Genomic DNA, 13,019 nt, shown 5'->3' on the forward strand with positions numbered 1-13,019 from the left:
TGACCAGTTGACCGCATCCTTGAATACTTTGAGTTATATGATTTTTTTTTATGAAAAATTAGTAAAAATAAAATAAAATAAATCAATATCGTTTTTTTCAGTTCAAATTGTAAATGATGATAGGTAGCTCTTATGCCTCTTATCTTTTCTTTAACTTTGAAGATCATCCTCTAATTCATTGATTTGGACAACCCACTATTGTGTTTAGATTTCCAATTTCCCCACTCTTTTCTTTTCATTCACGCATTTTCATATTGGAAGAGGGGACCTTTTGTTCATTGGCTCCATTCATCTAATAATTTACAGATTCTATCCAAGAAGTGTTCTTCCTTGTCATAGCTAGAGTGTACAAATTTCCTTGGCTTTTTTGGGTTCTCAATATTCTTTCACAATTATTATTATGGTAATCTCGACTTGGAATTGTCTTTTTTGGACACTATAGGAATCAAAGCAATTGGAGAACAAAATATTAGAAACAAATTCAAGACGTTTTAGTGAAAGACAAATTGCTATGCATCCAGTATCTCAACTCCGACTAAAACGCTCCAATTACTTTCTAATCGCATTCAGCACACTGAAACTAGTCCATTTAAAATAAAGATAGGAAATCTAAAAACATGTAAATAGTGAGACTCAAAAAGACAAATAATTAAATGAGAGATATATAAAAGGAAAAGAGATAATCATGAAAATCACACCTGAAGTATCACTTTTGTGATTTTTCTATCTAAATTATCAAGTGTTTGCATTTCAACTTAAATTATTATCAACTATTTATCAAAATACATCTAGCTAGTATATGGTACGTGGTGTACACTCTTTTTTTTTGGTTTTTTTTTTTGTTTTAAAATAGTGCCAAATGGCACACTATGAGGATAATTAATGGAATTAATTGAAAAATTTGGGGGAAAAAGAGATATTGATCAAAAACACACTTAAGGATCATTTTTTTGCAAGTTTCCTACTGTACTATCAGGTGTTTGCGTTTCTTACCTGAACTATCACCAACTATGCTTCAAAACACACCTCGAAATTAATGACTCAGCTGCCATGTGGACTAAATGTTATGAGCAAATTAAGTTGTCACGTGTCTTTTGACGATTGTATTTAAACATTTGGTCTAGTCAGTTTTGAGGTGTGTTTTGATAAATAATGTGTGACAATTCATATAGAAAATGCAAACACCTGCTAGTTCATACAGATATTTCGAAAAGACTGATACTTTAAGTGTGTTTTGACCATTATAGCTATGGGAAAAGTAACATAAAAAACCGGTAGTGGATAGCTAGGACAAATAAAAGGATGCTGAATCAGCAAATTGGACCTATGTGTCTTTACTAACATCCAATTTTGGAAAAAATTGCATGTCAGATTTTGCTGTTGTCACCCTCTCTCCACCTCTACTTAAATGTGCTTCTCCTCCTTTTCCCCCCCACTCCAGCAGTTAGACAATCACAACAAGATCAGTCTCATACTAGAAATTTGAAAGAAAAAAAAAGGCTTTTCATTTGCTTTGTAGAGTTTCACATTCATTGAAAATCAGCGTATTTTAAAGAGCTTTTAGCATGGGTGAGGTAAGTTTTTTATTCTTCAACACTATTTATATTTAGGAAAAAGATTCATATTCGTCTTTTTACTTTACGAAAAGGTTTAACTTTGTCCTCCGTTAGATGTTCACTCATTCATATCCTCACCGTAATAATTTTAGCTTAAATTGCCCTTAGTCACTAACGGATCAATATTATATATAGGAGAATTGTGAAAATTTGCTCTTGTGGTTTAATTGCGAAACAAGGTGTAACATTGTTTGTGATTTGCAAAAAGTCTGATTTTGCTCTACTAGTAAAGTACAAGGGTAAATTAGACCCTAAACTTATAAATGAATGTAGGTATTCTATTTTCTTATTTAATCTTCTTGTTTTTAATGGCTGGCTTTTGAATTTTTAGGAGAAGAAAGAAGAGAAAAAGGAAGAAGAGGCTCAAGATATAGTGCTAAAGATTGATATGCACTGTGAAGGCTGTGCTAGAAAAGTTGCTAGAGCCTTGAAAGGCTTTTTGATCCTCCATGAGAAGTGTGTAAATTTTGTAAATCAAAGAAGGTACTGGCCAAAATAGATCCTCAAATTTTAGGCATTTGCCCCATCTCAAATGTAACTAGGTAGAATTAGTCATTTTTCAGTTAAGTAGGGAATTATGGCTCTATTTCTACCTCAAATCAGATGTAATGGTGTTTTGAAGATGAATAAAATGCTCCGTTAAAAAAAAAAAAAAAGGGTCTAATTTCTCTCTAATTTCTCCATTATTTTAAGTATGTTTTTTGGGTTTTAAAGATATTTTTTGGAACTAGACATTAAATTATTCTGTTTCCCATAACCCTTTACACGTTTTTCTATTCAAGAATTAATTTACTCACAAGTAACATTATTGAAACCAGCCATAAATTAATTAGTGTCTGCTTAGCTTTTTTATTTGGTATAGAATGAGTGTCCACCTACATAATCAAGAAGAAATTAACTTTATTTTTCATATTTGCCCTATATTTACTCAAGACAATAAATAAGCAAAAGTCTTATTAATTAAGGGTAGTTTAGTCAAGATACTTATTTTTTTCCCCTAGGAATTAGTGTTTTCTTGAGGGATGATAAAAAGACTAGGTGGACACTTATTTTAAACCGTCACTAGGTGGACACTTATTTTAAACCGTCCCTCGGGGATATCTGATAAAAAACATTTATCTGAAACAGAGAGAGTAGTATAGTCCAACAAAGAAATTTACTTTATGTGTTGTACATTGATGCTTTTCTGGGTATAAGTTTTACGATTTTAAGTTATATGCATTGAAAATAGAAAATAATTTTATATTATCAGTATCAAATTGAAGCTAGCGTTACATATCTGTAAATATCTCTTAATGGAGCAGGAGTAGAGGGAGTAACGGCAGATTACAAGACTAGTAAAGTGGTGGTGAAAGACAAAAATGCAGATCCGATTAAAGTGTGTGAAAGGATGGAAAAGAAAAGTGGTCGAAAAGTTGAACTTATTTCACCTTTGCCTAAGCCACCAGAAGAAAGTACTAAGGAAGAAATTAAGAAAGAAGAAGAGCCCAAAGAAGAGAAAAAAGATGAGGTAATTATTTTACTTTCTATGAGTAATTATTATCATATTTCTCCATAGTACTTCTGATTTAATCATAACTTGTCTCATTAGTTTGTTGCTTGTACAGTGATATAATTTGTTCTTTTCTAGAACCATCTCTTCTTTAGAATGTAATTCTTGAATCTATATGAGTGATGAGTTATTCACTTTAAATCCTATATACGTTAGCTGACTGATCAAGATTGAGTCTTGAACTTGGAAATCTTTTAACTTGTTCAAAGTTGATTATTATTTACCTTTAGTTGTTTCTAGGAGTGGTAAAATTAATTCATAAAATTATAACTTGTCCAATTTATATTAATGATTCATCCATTTATTAACTCAATTCATTTCGGTACACACGTTTTTGGTGATCTAGTCCTAGTTGTCTCAATGGTACACAAGTTTTTGCATGGATCGCCAATTGATTATGGGATTAGTAACAATATCATTTATCTTTATGGTTGATAGGGGAAAATGTACTTATAATAGACTAAAATTACCTACCGACCAAGCACATGCAAGGTGACATTTCTGGAACAAACCAATGTGGCTCCTCGTCCTTGGTACTTGCTTCCAAATTCTTGTCCCGAAACTTCTAATTATCGTTATGACTTATAGTTGATAGATTTAGTTAAGATAACAGTGATACTAAATTACAAATTATTGAACACGAAATAGGCTATGGAAACAAACACAAATATTTAATAAAATATACCTTGGATGGACTATTGTACCTTTGTTACTTAACTTTCTTGCCGACCATGTTACGAAAGGATTTTTTTCGTCAAAGTTAGCAAAAGGATATGCTGGGGGTACCCACTGGGCACATTTAACTATATTGGGGTCAAGCAGAATGGAGCTAGAAAGTAAGATACGAGTTTGGCAAAACCTACAAACTTTAATCTAAATTCTATATATTTATTAAGAAGATTATTAAGTATATACATATATATAATAAAGTTTAAAATATATAAATTTAAAATTCTGAATCCTCCTCGATTGGTCAAATGAGATGGGACCTAGGAGAATTCACGAGTCGGACCGACATTCAATACAATTATGTTTTTTGGTCTGTTGTGTCTATTCTATAAGAAGTACTAGTAATTACAATCACGAGACATAGGCCGAAAATGTTAAGGTGAACAAAAACAATAGAAAGGCCTGGTAGGCTGATGACACCCGAAAACAAAATTTCATGTTGGAAGCTGATAAAAAGAAACTACTAATTCTATAGCTTTGATCTAAAACGAATAATATCGCAATTTGGGTTGGTTTACCCTAACTTGATGGGAATTGTGATTCAAGTTTCTCACAAGTTGTGCGCAAATTATAGTACTAGGCTTTTCCTTGAGTGTTTGGGCGGAGAATTGGTACTGGAAATTAAGCATCAATTTGATCATGATGCCATGTTAGTTTACGGACACTTACTTAATCTGTACAAATAAATGGTACATTCTCTTTGGTTGTTGAGTTAATATTTTGGCCTACATCTTAGACAATGCAATGAATATATGTATTTAATCATCTGTATGTACGTGCTCCTGCCTAATCATGATTTTTCTCTAGAAGACTAGAACGTGCCCTATATATATATACACACACACAATTCAAAAACTTCTCATATTCTACATTTTCTTATAATTATATTTGTTCATTGATTAAATGAATTAACATGGAAGTGCCATATTTATGTGGCAGCCTCCTCCTGTTATAACAGTTGTGTTGAACGTTCAAATGCATTGTGATGGTTGTGCTCAAGTGTTGCAGAAACGAATACCCAAAATCAAAGGTATAGTATAATAATTTATTCAGAACGTAGTAAGCTGTTTTCTTTTTAAGAATTCAAAATTCATAGCTCAAATCTTAGCTCCGCTTCTAAATATACACGACCTTCTAGTAACTAATATGCATATCTTTTGTGGCGATGTCTTTAATTTGATAATGCCGTGCATGCAGGCGTAGAATCTGTTACGACAGACCTTGAAAAAAATCAAGTAATTGTAAAAGGTGTGATCGACCCAGAAAAGCTAGTTACTGATGTGTATAAGAGGACTGGTAAACAAGTTTCAGTTGTAAAGAATAATATTGAAGAAAAAAAGGAAGAAGAGAAGAAAAAGGAAGAAGAGAAAAAAGAAGGTGCAGAGGAAGGCAAAGGAGAAGATATCAAAAGAAGTGAATATTTGCCTCAAATGTACTACCACAATAGTAATATGGAGTATGCTAATTATTCCCCTCAGATATTCAGTGATGAGAATCCTCATGCTTGCTCTCTCATGTAACATTAGCCAAGTTTAATTTTAGGTCTCCAATTTTCCATGTGCTCTAGTAATTGTTACTTGTCGTAATTATAAACATGATCAATTGACAATTGAGGTTTTGTTTTAGCCTTCTCATCATGGCTTACATTAGTAGTTGTTTTCGACTCACGAGTGTGTGGAGAAAAAGAGTACATGAAGGGTGTGTACTCTTTTTGGTGATCCAGTCCTAGTTGTCTCAATGGTACTCAAGTTTTTGCATGGATCACCAATTGATTAAGGAATTAGTAATAATATCATTTATCTTGTAAAAATAAATGGTACGTTCTCTTTGGTTGTTGAGTTAATTTTTTGACCTACATCTTAGACAATGCAATGAATATATGTATTTAATCATTTGTATGTACGTACTCCTGCCTAATCATGATTTTTGTCTAGAACCTGCCCTATACTTCTCCTGTTCTACATTTTCTTATAATTATATTTGTTCATTGATTAAATGAATTAACATGGAAGTGCCATATTTATGTGGCGGCCTCCTCCTGTTATAACAGTTGTGTTGAACGTTCAAATGCATTGTGATGGTTGTGCTCAGGTATTGCAGAAACGAATCCACAAAATCAAAGGTATAGTATAATAATTTATTCAAAACGTAGTTTTTCTTTTTCAAAATTCAAAACTCATAGCTCAAAATCTTAGCTCCGCTTCTAAATATACACGACCTTCTAGTAACTAATATGCATACCTTTTGTGGCGATGTCTTTAATTTGATAACGCCGTGCATGTGCGCGAAAGTAGAATCATTACTGACAGACCTTGGAAAAAATCAAGTAATTGTAAAAGATGTGATCGACCCAGAAAAGCTAGTTACTGATGTGTATAAGAGGATCGGAAAACAAGTTTCCGTTGTAAAGAATAATATTGAAGAAAAAAAGGAAGAAGAGGAAAAGATAGTAGTACTAACGAAGAAGAAGAAGAGAAAAAAGAAGGTGCAGAGGAAGGCAAAGGAGAAGATATCAAGAGAAGTGAATATTTGCCTCAAATGTACTACTACAATAGTAATATGGAGTATGCTAATTATTTCCCTCAGATATTCAGTGATGAGAATCCTCATGCTTGCTCACTCATGTAACATTAGCCAAGTTTAATTTTAGTTCTCCAATTTTCTATGTGCTCTAGTAATTGTTACTTGGCATAATTCTAAACATGATCAATTGACAATTGAGGTTTTTTTAGTCTTCTCATGGCTTAAATTAGTACGGTAGTTGTTTTCGACTCACAAGTGTGTGGAGAAAAAGTGTACATGAAGGGTGTGTTTGGTATGATGGAAATCATTTTTTGGAAAAAAAATTCCATTTATCTCTTGTTTGGATGAATTGAATTTTCGGAAAATGTTTTCCGAATAGACTTATTTTCATCCAATTTAAGGAAAATGACTTCCATATCAAAAATAGGGACTATCTTTCAACCTCACCACCTTCGCCACCACCACCAAATTCACCCAGATGCCCCCGACCCGACACCGAACCTAGGACCCAATTTGGGGTCGGGTCTCGGGTAGGATCCCGAGTTCAGGTTGGGGGTCGGGTCCTGAGTTGGGGTTGAATCCTGTGTCGTAGTAGGGGTCAGATTCAAGTCTACGTTCAGAAGATAACGTTGAAAGTTGTTCATGTCGTGACAAATTTTTTCCACTATTCATTAGTGTACAGATACAAAAGCTTGTCATATCCGCTATAGTTACTAGGAAAAGGACACAAATGGCTGCTGGGCCATAAATAATCTCACGCGCTGGCCCATCTATTCCCAAACCCAAAAATTAGCCCATAAACTATTTTCATCCGCTAGCCAAAATCTGTAGCAAGTCGCCACAAAAGATTTGAAAATTCGCCACTAAAAGCCCAGGCACTTTTGAAAACAAAAAAAAAACAGACTTTTTGTGGCGACTAAAAGTCGCCACTAAAAGGCTGCTACAGAAAAATTAGATTTTTTGGTGGCAATTAAAAAATTGGCCACTAAAGGTTAAACATCCCAAAAACATGTATAATATGTGTATATTTAGCAGGAAATATCCCAAAAAACTCTGAGGCTATTTTTGTATGTAATATGTATCATTTTTGTATTAAAATATGTATCAGTACCTATCTATAATGTATAGAAACTGTATAAAATATGAATCACCAAGGTATGTATCATTTTTGTATATAATATGTATCATTTGTGTATATAATGTGTATTATAGAATAGAAAATTGTATCGTTTTTGTATATAATATGTATCATTTTTGTATAGAAAGTGTATATATAATTCTAACATATGTATATAAATTGTATCAATCTTGTATAGAAAGTGTATCATACGTATAAAAAATGTATCATAGAAACCGTATCATTGTAATATATAATATGTATCACTATTGTACATGTAAAAAAATTATTGTATAATATGTGTATAATAAATGTATAATTAACGTATAGTTTTGTATAATAAATGTATGATTAATTCCAAAGATATATATATAAAACTGTATCATTATTGTATATAAAGTGTATAATTAATTCCAAAGATATGTATAAACTGCATCATTCTTGTATATAAAATGTATAATTAATTCCAGCATATGTATATAAACAAACTGTATCATTCTTGTATATAAAGTGTATATATAATTCTAACATATGCATATAAAAATGTATCATTCTTGTATATACTTAATAAATATACACATAATATACATATTTTGGGATATTTCTTACTAAATATACACATATTATATATGTTTTGAGATATTTAACCTTTAGTGGCGACTTTTTTAATTGCCACTAAAAAGCCTGATTTTCTGTAGCAGCCCTTTTGTGGCGATAAGTCGCCACAAAAAGTTTTTTTTTTTTTTTTTTTTTTCTTAAATTGTTGTTAGGCCGGCCAAATTTTGGCATTATTTTACGACCGGCCATTTTTTGGCATTAATTTGGGCCGCCCGGATGCCTATGGTATGAAGCCCAAATATTGATCAAATGTGGGATTAGTTTGGCTGACTGGACACACAGTATCCTTTTTTCATAGTTATTTGCATATAATCACATAGCAATCTGGGAAGAATTAAGAGATTCAAGTCTTAAATATTTTATAGTCTTCTTCATATTTTATTAACATTTTTTTCTCATCGCAATCCCCTCCCAACTTCTTTATTGCACTTGAAAAGTATGACGGCCCTTTTGCTGTAGTTCTTTATCACTTCAGTTTGAAGAACCCAACTTGAATTAGAAGTGTTGATAAAGATAGTGGCGGAGCCAAAATTTTTATTAAGGGAATTCAAAAATATAAAGAGGTAAACACATGAAGAAATCAAGGGATTTTCAACATCTACTATATATACATAAAAATAATTTCAATCTTTTATATATAGTGTAATTTTTTATCAAAGGGGATTCGAATGAACTCTCTCGGCCCAATATAGGTAAAGCTTTGATTTTATCCACATACTCATGTAGTCTATAGGCAATGGCGTAGAAAATGTTTTTTGTAGGTTAGTATACGAGGAAAAGTCAAGTTGTACCAAGTACTTTCTATCTTCGGGTACATATACTTTTGAAAAGATCTTTTTGGCTGATTGTGTGGTTCTTATCATTGATTAGTTCGTATCAAATGGAGAATATTAATTGAGCGTATATATCATTCATTGCCAGCCAAATACTACGTATCGTGGAGCATAATTAAATAGGATAAATATGCTTTTTTAAGATGCGCTTTTTGTATTGTTCTATAATAATATTTTTGTAGTAAAAGATATTCACCTTTCTACTTAAAAAAATAAAAACATCATTACCCTTTTAAGATTCCAACTTGCGACATCTTCCCTTTGTCAGGAACTAGTAGAGGTAACTATTACTAGAAAATAAGGAATTAGCAATGAACAAAAAAGCTAAACAATAAAAATTCACACTAATCTCATTTAGCTACAGATTAATAACGAATCATAAAAAAACTCAATTAGCTAGAAGCTACTTAAGACGGATTAGCTGGAGATTTAGTCATGGCCCGACACCGAATAATTACGTAAAAAATTCCATGTGTTTTCGTTTTGTACATATATTAACGTTCACCCCGAACAAAAGGCGGGTCAGTGGATTTTTTTCTGGCAAGATGTCGACATTTTAATAAAGGTGAAGCATTGTTGTCATCGGGTTTATCTAAACTCAAAGACTTTCAGCGTGGAGCATAATTTATATGTAAAAATCCGTTAAAATTGCAACAAGTGATATATATGAATATAATGGGTTTAACACTAAGAATTTTACATTTTGAGCTCATAAGGATGAAATCTTGGATCTACCGCTACATTTCAAAAAAATAAAAAATGAACAAAATGAAACCACAATTCATAGCATAAGAATTTAAGCATAAAGCAACTATGATTATAAATCATCTTAAAAAAACCTTATTTACAGATATTTTTGTAATAATAATAACTCCTTTTTGGATTATTGTAATAAAGTAATTTCGGGTTTAATGATGATTTTTTACCACTAATTGTGAGATAGAAACTGACCTCTATCTTTCGTAAACTGAGGTGAAGTTTCAAAAAATTAAGCATCCACTGAGGCTCGAACTCGTGAATTGATTCACCAAAAAGTAAAGCTCAGCCACCGCGGTAAGAAGCTTCATGTCTCAAGTGGTGTCACCTTCAAAATATATCTGTGTTTGATTAAGTTCTTGCGTATTATTTATATGCATATTTAGTAAGAAAATTCAAGATGGAAAGGGTGCTAATGACATGAATAAAGTAGAGCAAGTAAAATATGTCATCATCATTATACGAGAGATTATTTCAAAATCCACCTTTGAATCTTTGATGGTTCAGTTCACCCACATCTGTTGGGCTTAGATAATTTTATTTTAAAAAAATATGATTATGGACAATTTTCACTTTTTCAGTTAACTTTTAGGTTTGAGTTAGATTTAAAGGCAAAGGTGCAAATTTATCCTTCAATTTTGCGATTTAGAGTAGATATACATCTCATTAAAAAGTGGTGTATATATACTCCTACCGTTACAAAATCGTGTAAATATACCTCTGCCGTTACACAAATGGTGCAAATATTTCCTTTTCGCTGACTGATTTTTTTTCAGTTAGCTTCTTTTTTAATTAAAAACATGAAACGTGGCTTTAAAAAAAAAAAAAGTCTACCCATTTTTTTTAGCAGACATATTTTTTTAAAGCCACATAATTTTTTTTTATTGGTGTGTGGGATCTGGTTTATTTAAAAACATATTCTCGTGGCTTTAAAGAAATAAGTCTACTCATTCTTTTAAACGAATTAAACTCGGCCCACCAGGAAAAAAAAAATACCATGTGACTATAGAAAAATATGTGTACTAAAAAAATGGTAGACTTTTTTTAAAGCCACAGGATATTGTTTTTATTAAAAAATAAGCTAAATGATTTTGACAAAATATTTCGTCAGCAAAAAAGGTATATTTGCACTATTTTGTAACGATATGGGTATATATATACCACTTTTTAACGAGGGGTATATCTGCTCTAAATCACAAAGTTGAGAGGTATATTTGCACATTTTCCCTAGATTTAATGTCAATTTTTCTTATCGTAGTCTCATCGTCAGCCAATTCATGAGTTATCCGATGTTGAGGCCCCTTATATTCTCTACACTTTATGTGTTTAGTCTTGGGCGTGCAGGAGTGTTGAGTCTCCCATTAGGGCTTTAAACAGTATTCATCTTTTAATCTAACTTTCGGAGTCCTACATATCCAAATTTCATTTTTTTTTTTTTTTTTTTTGTGTGATTTTGAACTCGACGAAGTTTGGCATTTTAAATCTTAAATTGGGCGTGTGGTCCGCTATTTCCAAGTTTAACAAGTAGACAGCACATATCTCTGCTGTGTTTGTCTTCCATCATTTTTAAAGGTTCCTTAGTAAAGAGAAGTGGACAAACATAGCTCGTTATAATTTGAACAGAAGAAAAGAATCATGTAAAATTTTATTAAGTATTATTTCCAAATACTTTATGTGTTAAAAATCTTTTAACCAAAAAAAAAAACGTAAAATTAAAAATAAATTTATAAAATCAATCTACTTGAAACCTTGAGAAATTAAAGATATATAATCTGTCCTTTATTCTTTCATTGGGCAGGATTTTATCAAAATTTCTCTAAGTTTCAGAGATGTGTCTCTTTCCTTTGGAACATGTCCCCACAACTCCACATTAGCTCCAAAAATGTATCTCAACTTCATGTTGAGGCCAGGTAAAGAATTTTAAAAAGATGCCCTCCTTGTTCCATAAGATTGTCCCAAAGTGAGTCGAGTGGGCATGTACGCGTGACATATAATTTTATTCTTTTACAGCTATTATTGAAGATTATAAATATTTATTGGAAGTCAACAAGCCGATTATTATTCATATCTGGAGGAAGCAAACAAATATACAGATTTCTAACGAGTAACGGTCACAAACTTAAAGAATTTAGAAAGATATTGTTAGTCAAACGAAATTTTTGCTCCATTCAAGCAATATAATTTATGAACGATTTTAGGTAGTGTACTTAATTAGTAAGTGGTATTTTGCAATGTACCAACTTATTCTTTTAAATTCTTGCTTGGGAGAGGAGTGAGCTCATGAACAAAGTGAAAGTGAAGCAAAAAGAGAAGAAGGTCGATCGGTGAAATTGAAACCATTTAATAAGTTGTAAAGTAAAATTACAACCAGTACGCTCTTACATTACATTCTAGTATATAAGTTAACCGACATCAATTTTAGGACTAAATTTTCCAAAATCCTTAATTAAAGAGGAAATAGGAGTCATCTTTAATGCTGCCTCCCTTTCAAATTAGAAAAACTTACGCTCTTGTTTTGGAAAGCTCCTTCTATTGTTGTTTTATGTCGATAGTGTTCGGGTCATTCCGTAAGTGCTTTGATTAATTCCACCAGATATATGCTATCTATCACTTATCTAAGTATGATGTAATTCTGTACGCCTGGACTCGAGCGTATAGAAAAACATAATTTGCTGCTTTTTATTTTTTTTAAGATTTAACCTTGAAACCTTATAATATATTCACCCCATCTCCATTTTAGTTCCCATTGGAAGACCCAAATTTTTAAAGAAAAGGATTTTTTCTTAGTCTTTTATCGCTCATTATTATTATGGTAGTGGAAGAGATTGAGATTTTGAGGATTGCTAACGAGTTATTTATATTTAGTAACTAATATACTTTCCATTTCCTTCAAACAATAGGCGTCTGGATAATTTTAGCAGCTCTTTCTCTCTTCCCTTTCCATATATTCTGGATCATTGTTAACTTCATCATAATTATTTTTGTTTTCTTAATTAATATGTATAATTTGTGGATTTGAAATGTTTGCATATTTGTGTATTTGAACCGACGGTACATCATATGATTGAAATAATGACGTATTTTGGCAGATCCATTTGAAATAATGATCAGCTGAGCATAGTCATTTAAATTTGTTTATATGTTGCTATGTATTTGTGCATTTGAACTAGTGATGCATATGTTTGCATGTTTTTGTGTATTTGAACCAATGAGTGACGTATTTTGTTTGTATGTATTTGTGTATTTGAAATAGTGATGAGCTCTATTATATATTT

The 13,019-nt window shown here is 31.7% G+C and overlaps 1 protein-coding gene across 1 annotated transcript; it reads left to right on the plus strand.

Annotated features, from left to right (window-relative positions):
• The first annotated feature begins 1,565 nt into the window (after nucleotides 1-1,565).
• Nucleotides 1,566-5,522, plus strand: LOC132034801 (heavy metal-associated isoprenylated plant protein 7-like). The gene is made up of 5 exons (XM_059425156.1): nucleotides 1,566-1,574; nucleotides 1,948-2,099; nucleotides 2,901-3,126; nucleotides 4,837-4,927; nucleotides 5,095-5,522. Exons 1-5 carry the CDS (start codon nucleotides 1,566-1,568, stop codon nucleotides 5,415-5,417), a joined length of 801 nt encoding a protein of 266 aa, XP_059281139.1. The 3' UTR covers nucleotides 5,418-5,522.
• The last annotated feature ends 7,497 nt before the right edge of the window (nucleotides 5,523-13,019 follow it).

Source organism: Lycium ferocissimum, chromosome 10 (assembly GCF_029784015.1).
Source record: "Lycium ferocissimum isolate CSIRO_LF1 chromosome 10, AGI_CSIRO_Lferr_CH_V1, whole genome shotgun sequence".
In the NCBI taxonomy this organism is placed as follows: domain Eukaryota; kingdom Viridiplantae; phylum Streptophyta; class Magnoliopsida; order Solanales; family Solanaceae; genus Lycium; species Lycium ferocissimum.

Coding starts and splice junctions, on each gene's coding strand:
- LOC132034801 (XM_059425156.1), top strand. Junction 3,127..4,836: donor AAGAAGAGAAAAAAGATGAG/GTAATTATTTTA, acceptor TTTATGTGGCAG/CCTCCTCCTGTTATAACAGT. Junction 4,928..5,094: donor ACGAATACCCAAAATCAAAG/GTATAGTATAAT, acceptor CCGTGCATGCAG/GCGTAGAATCTGTTACGACA.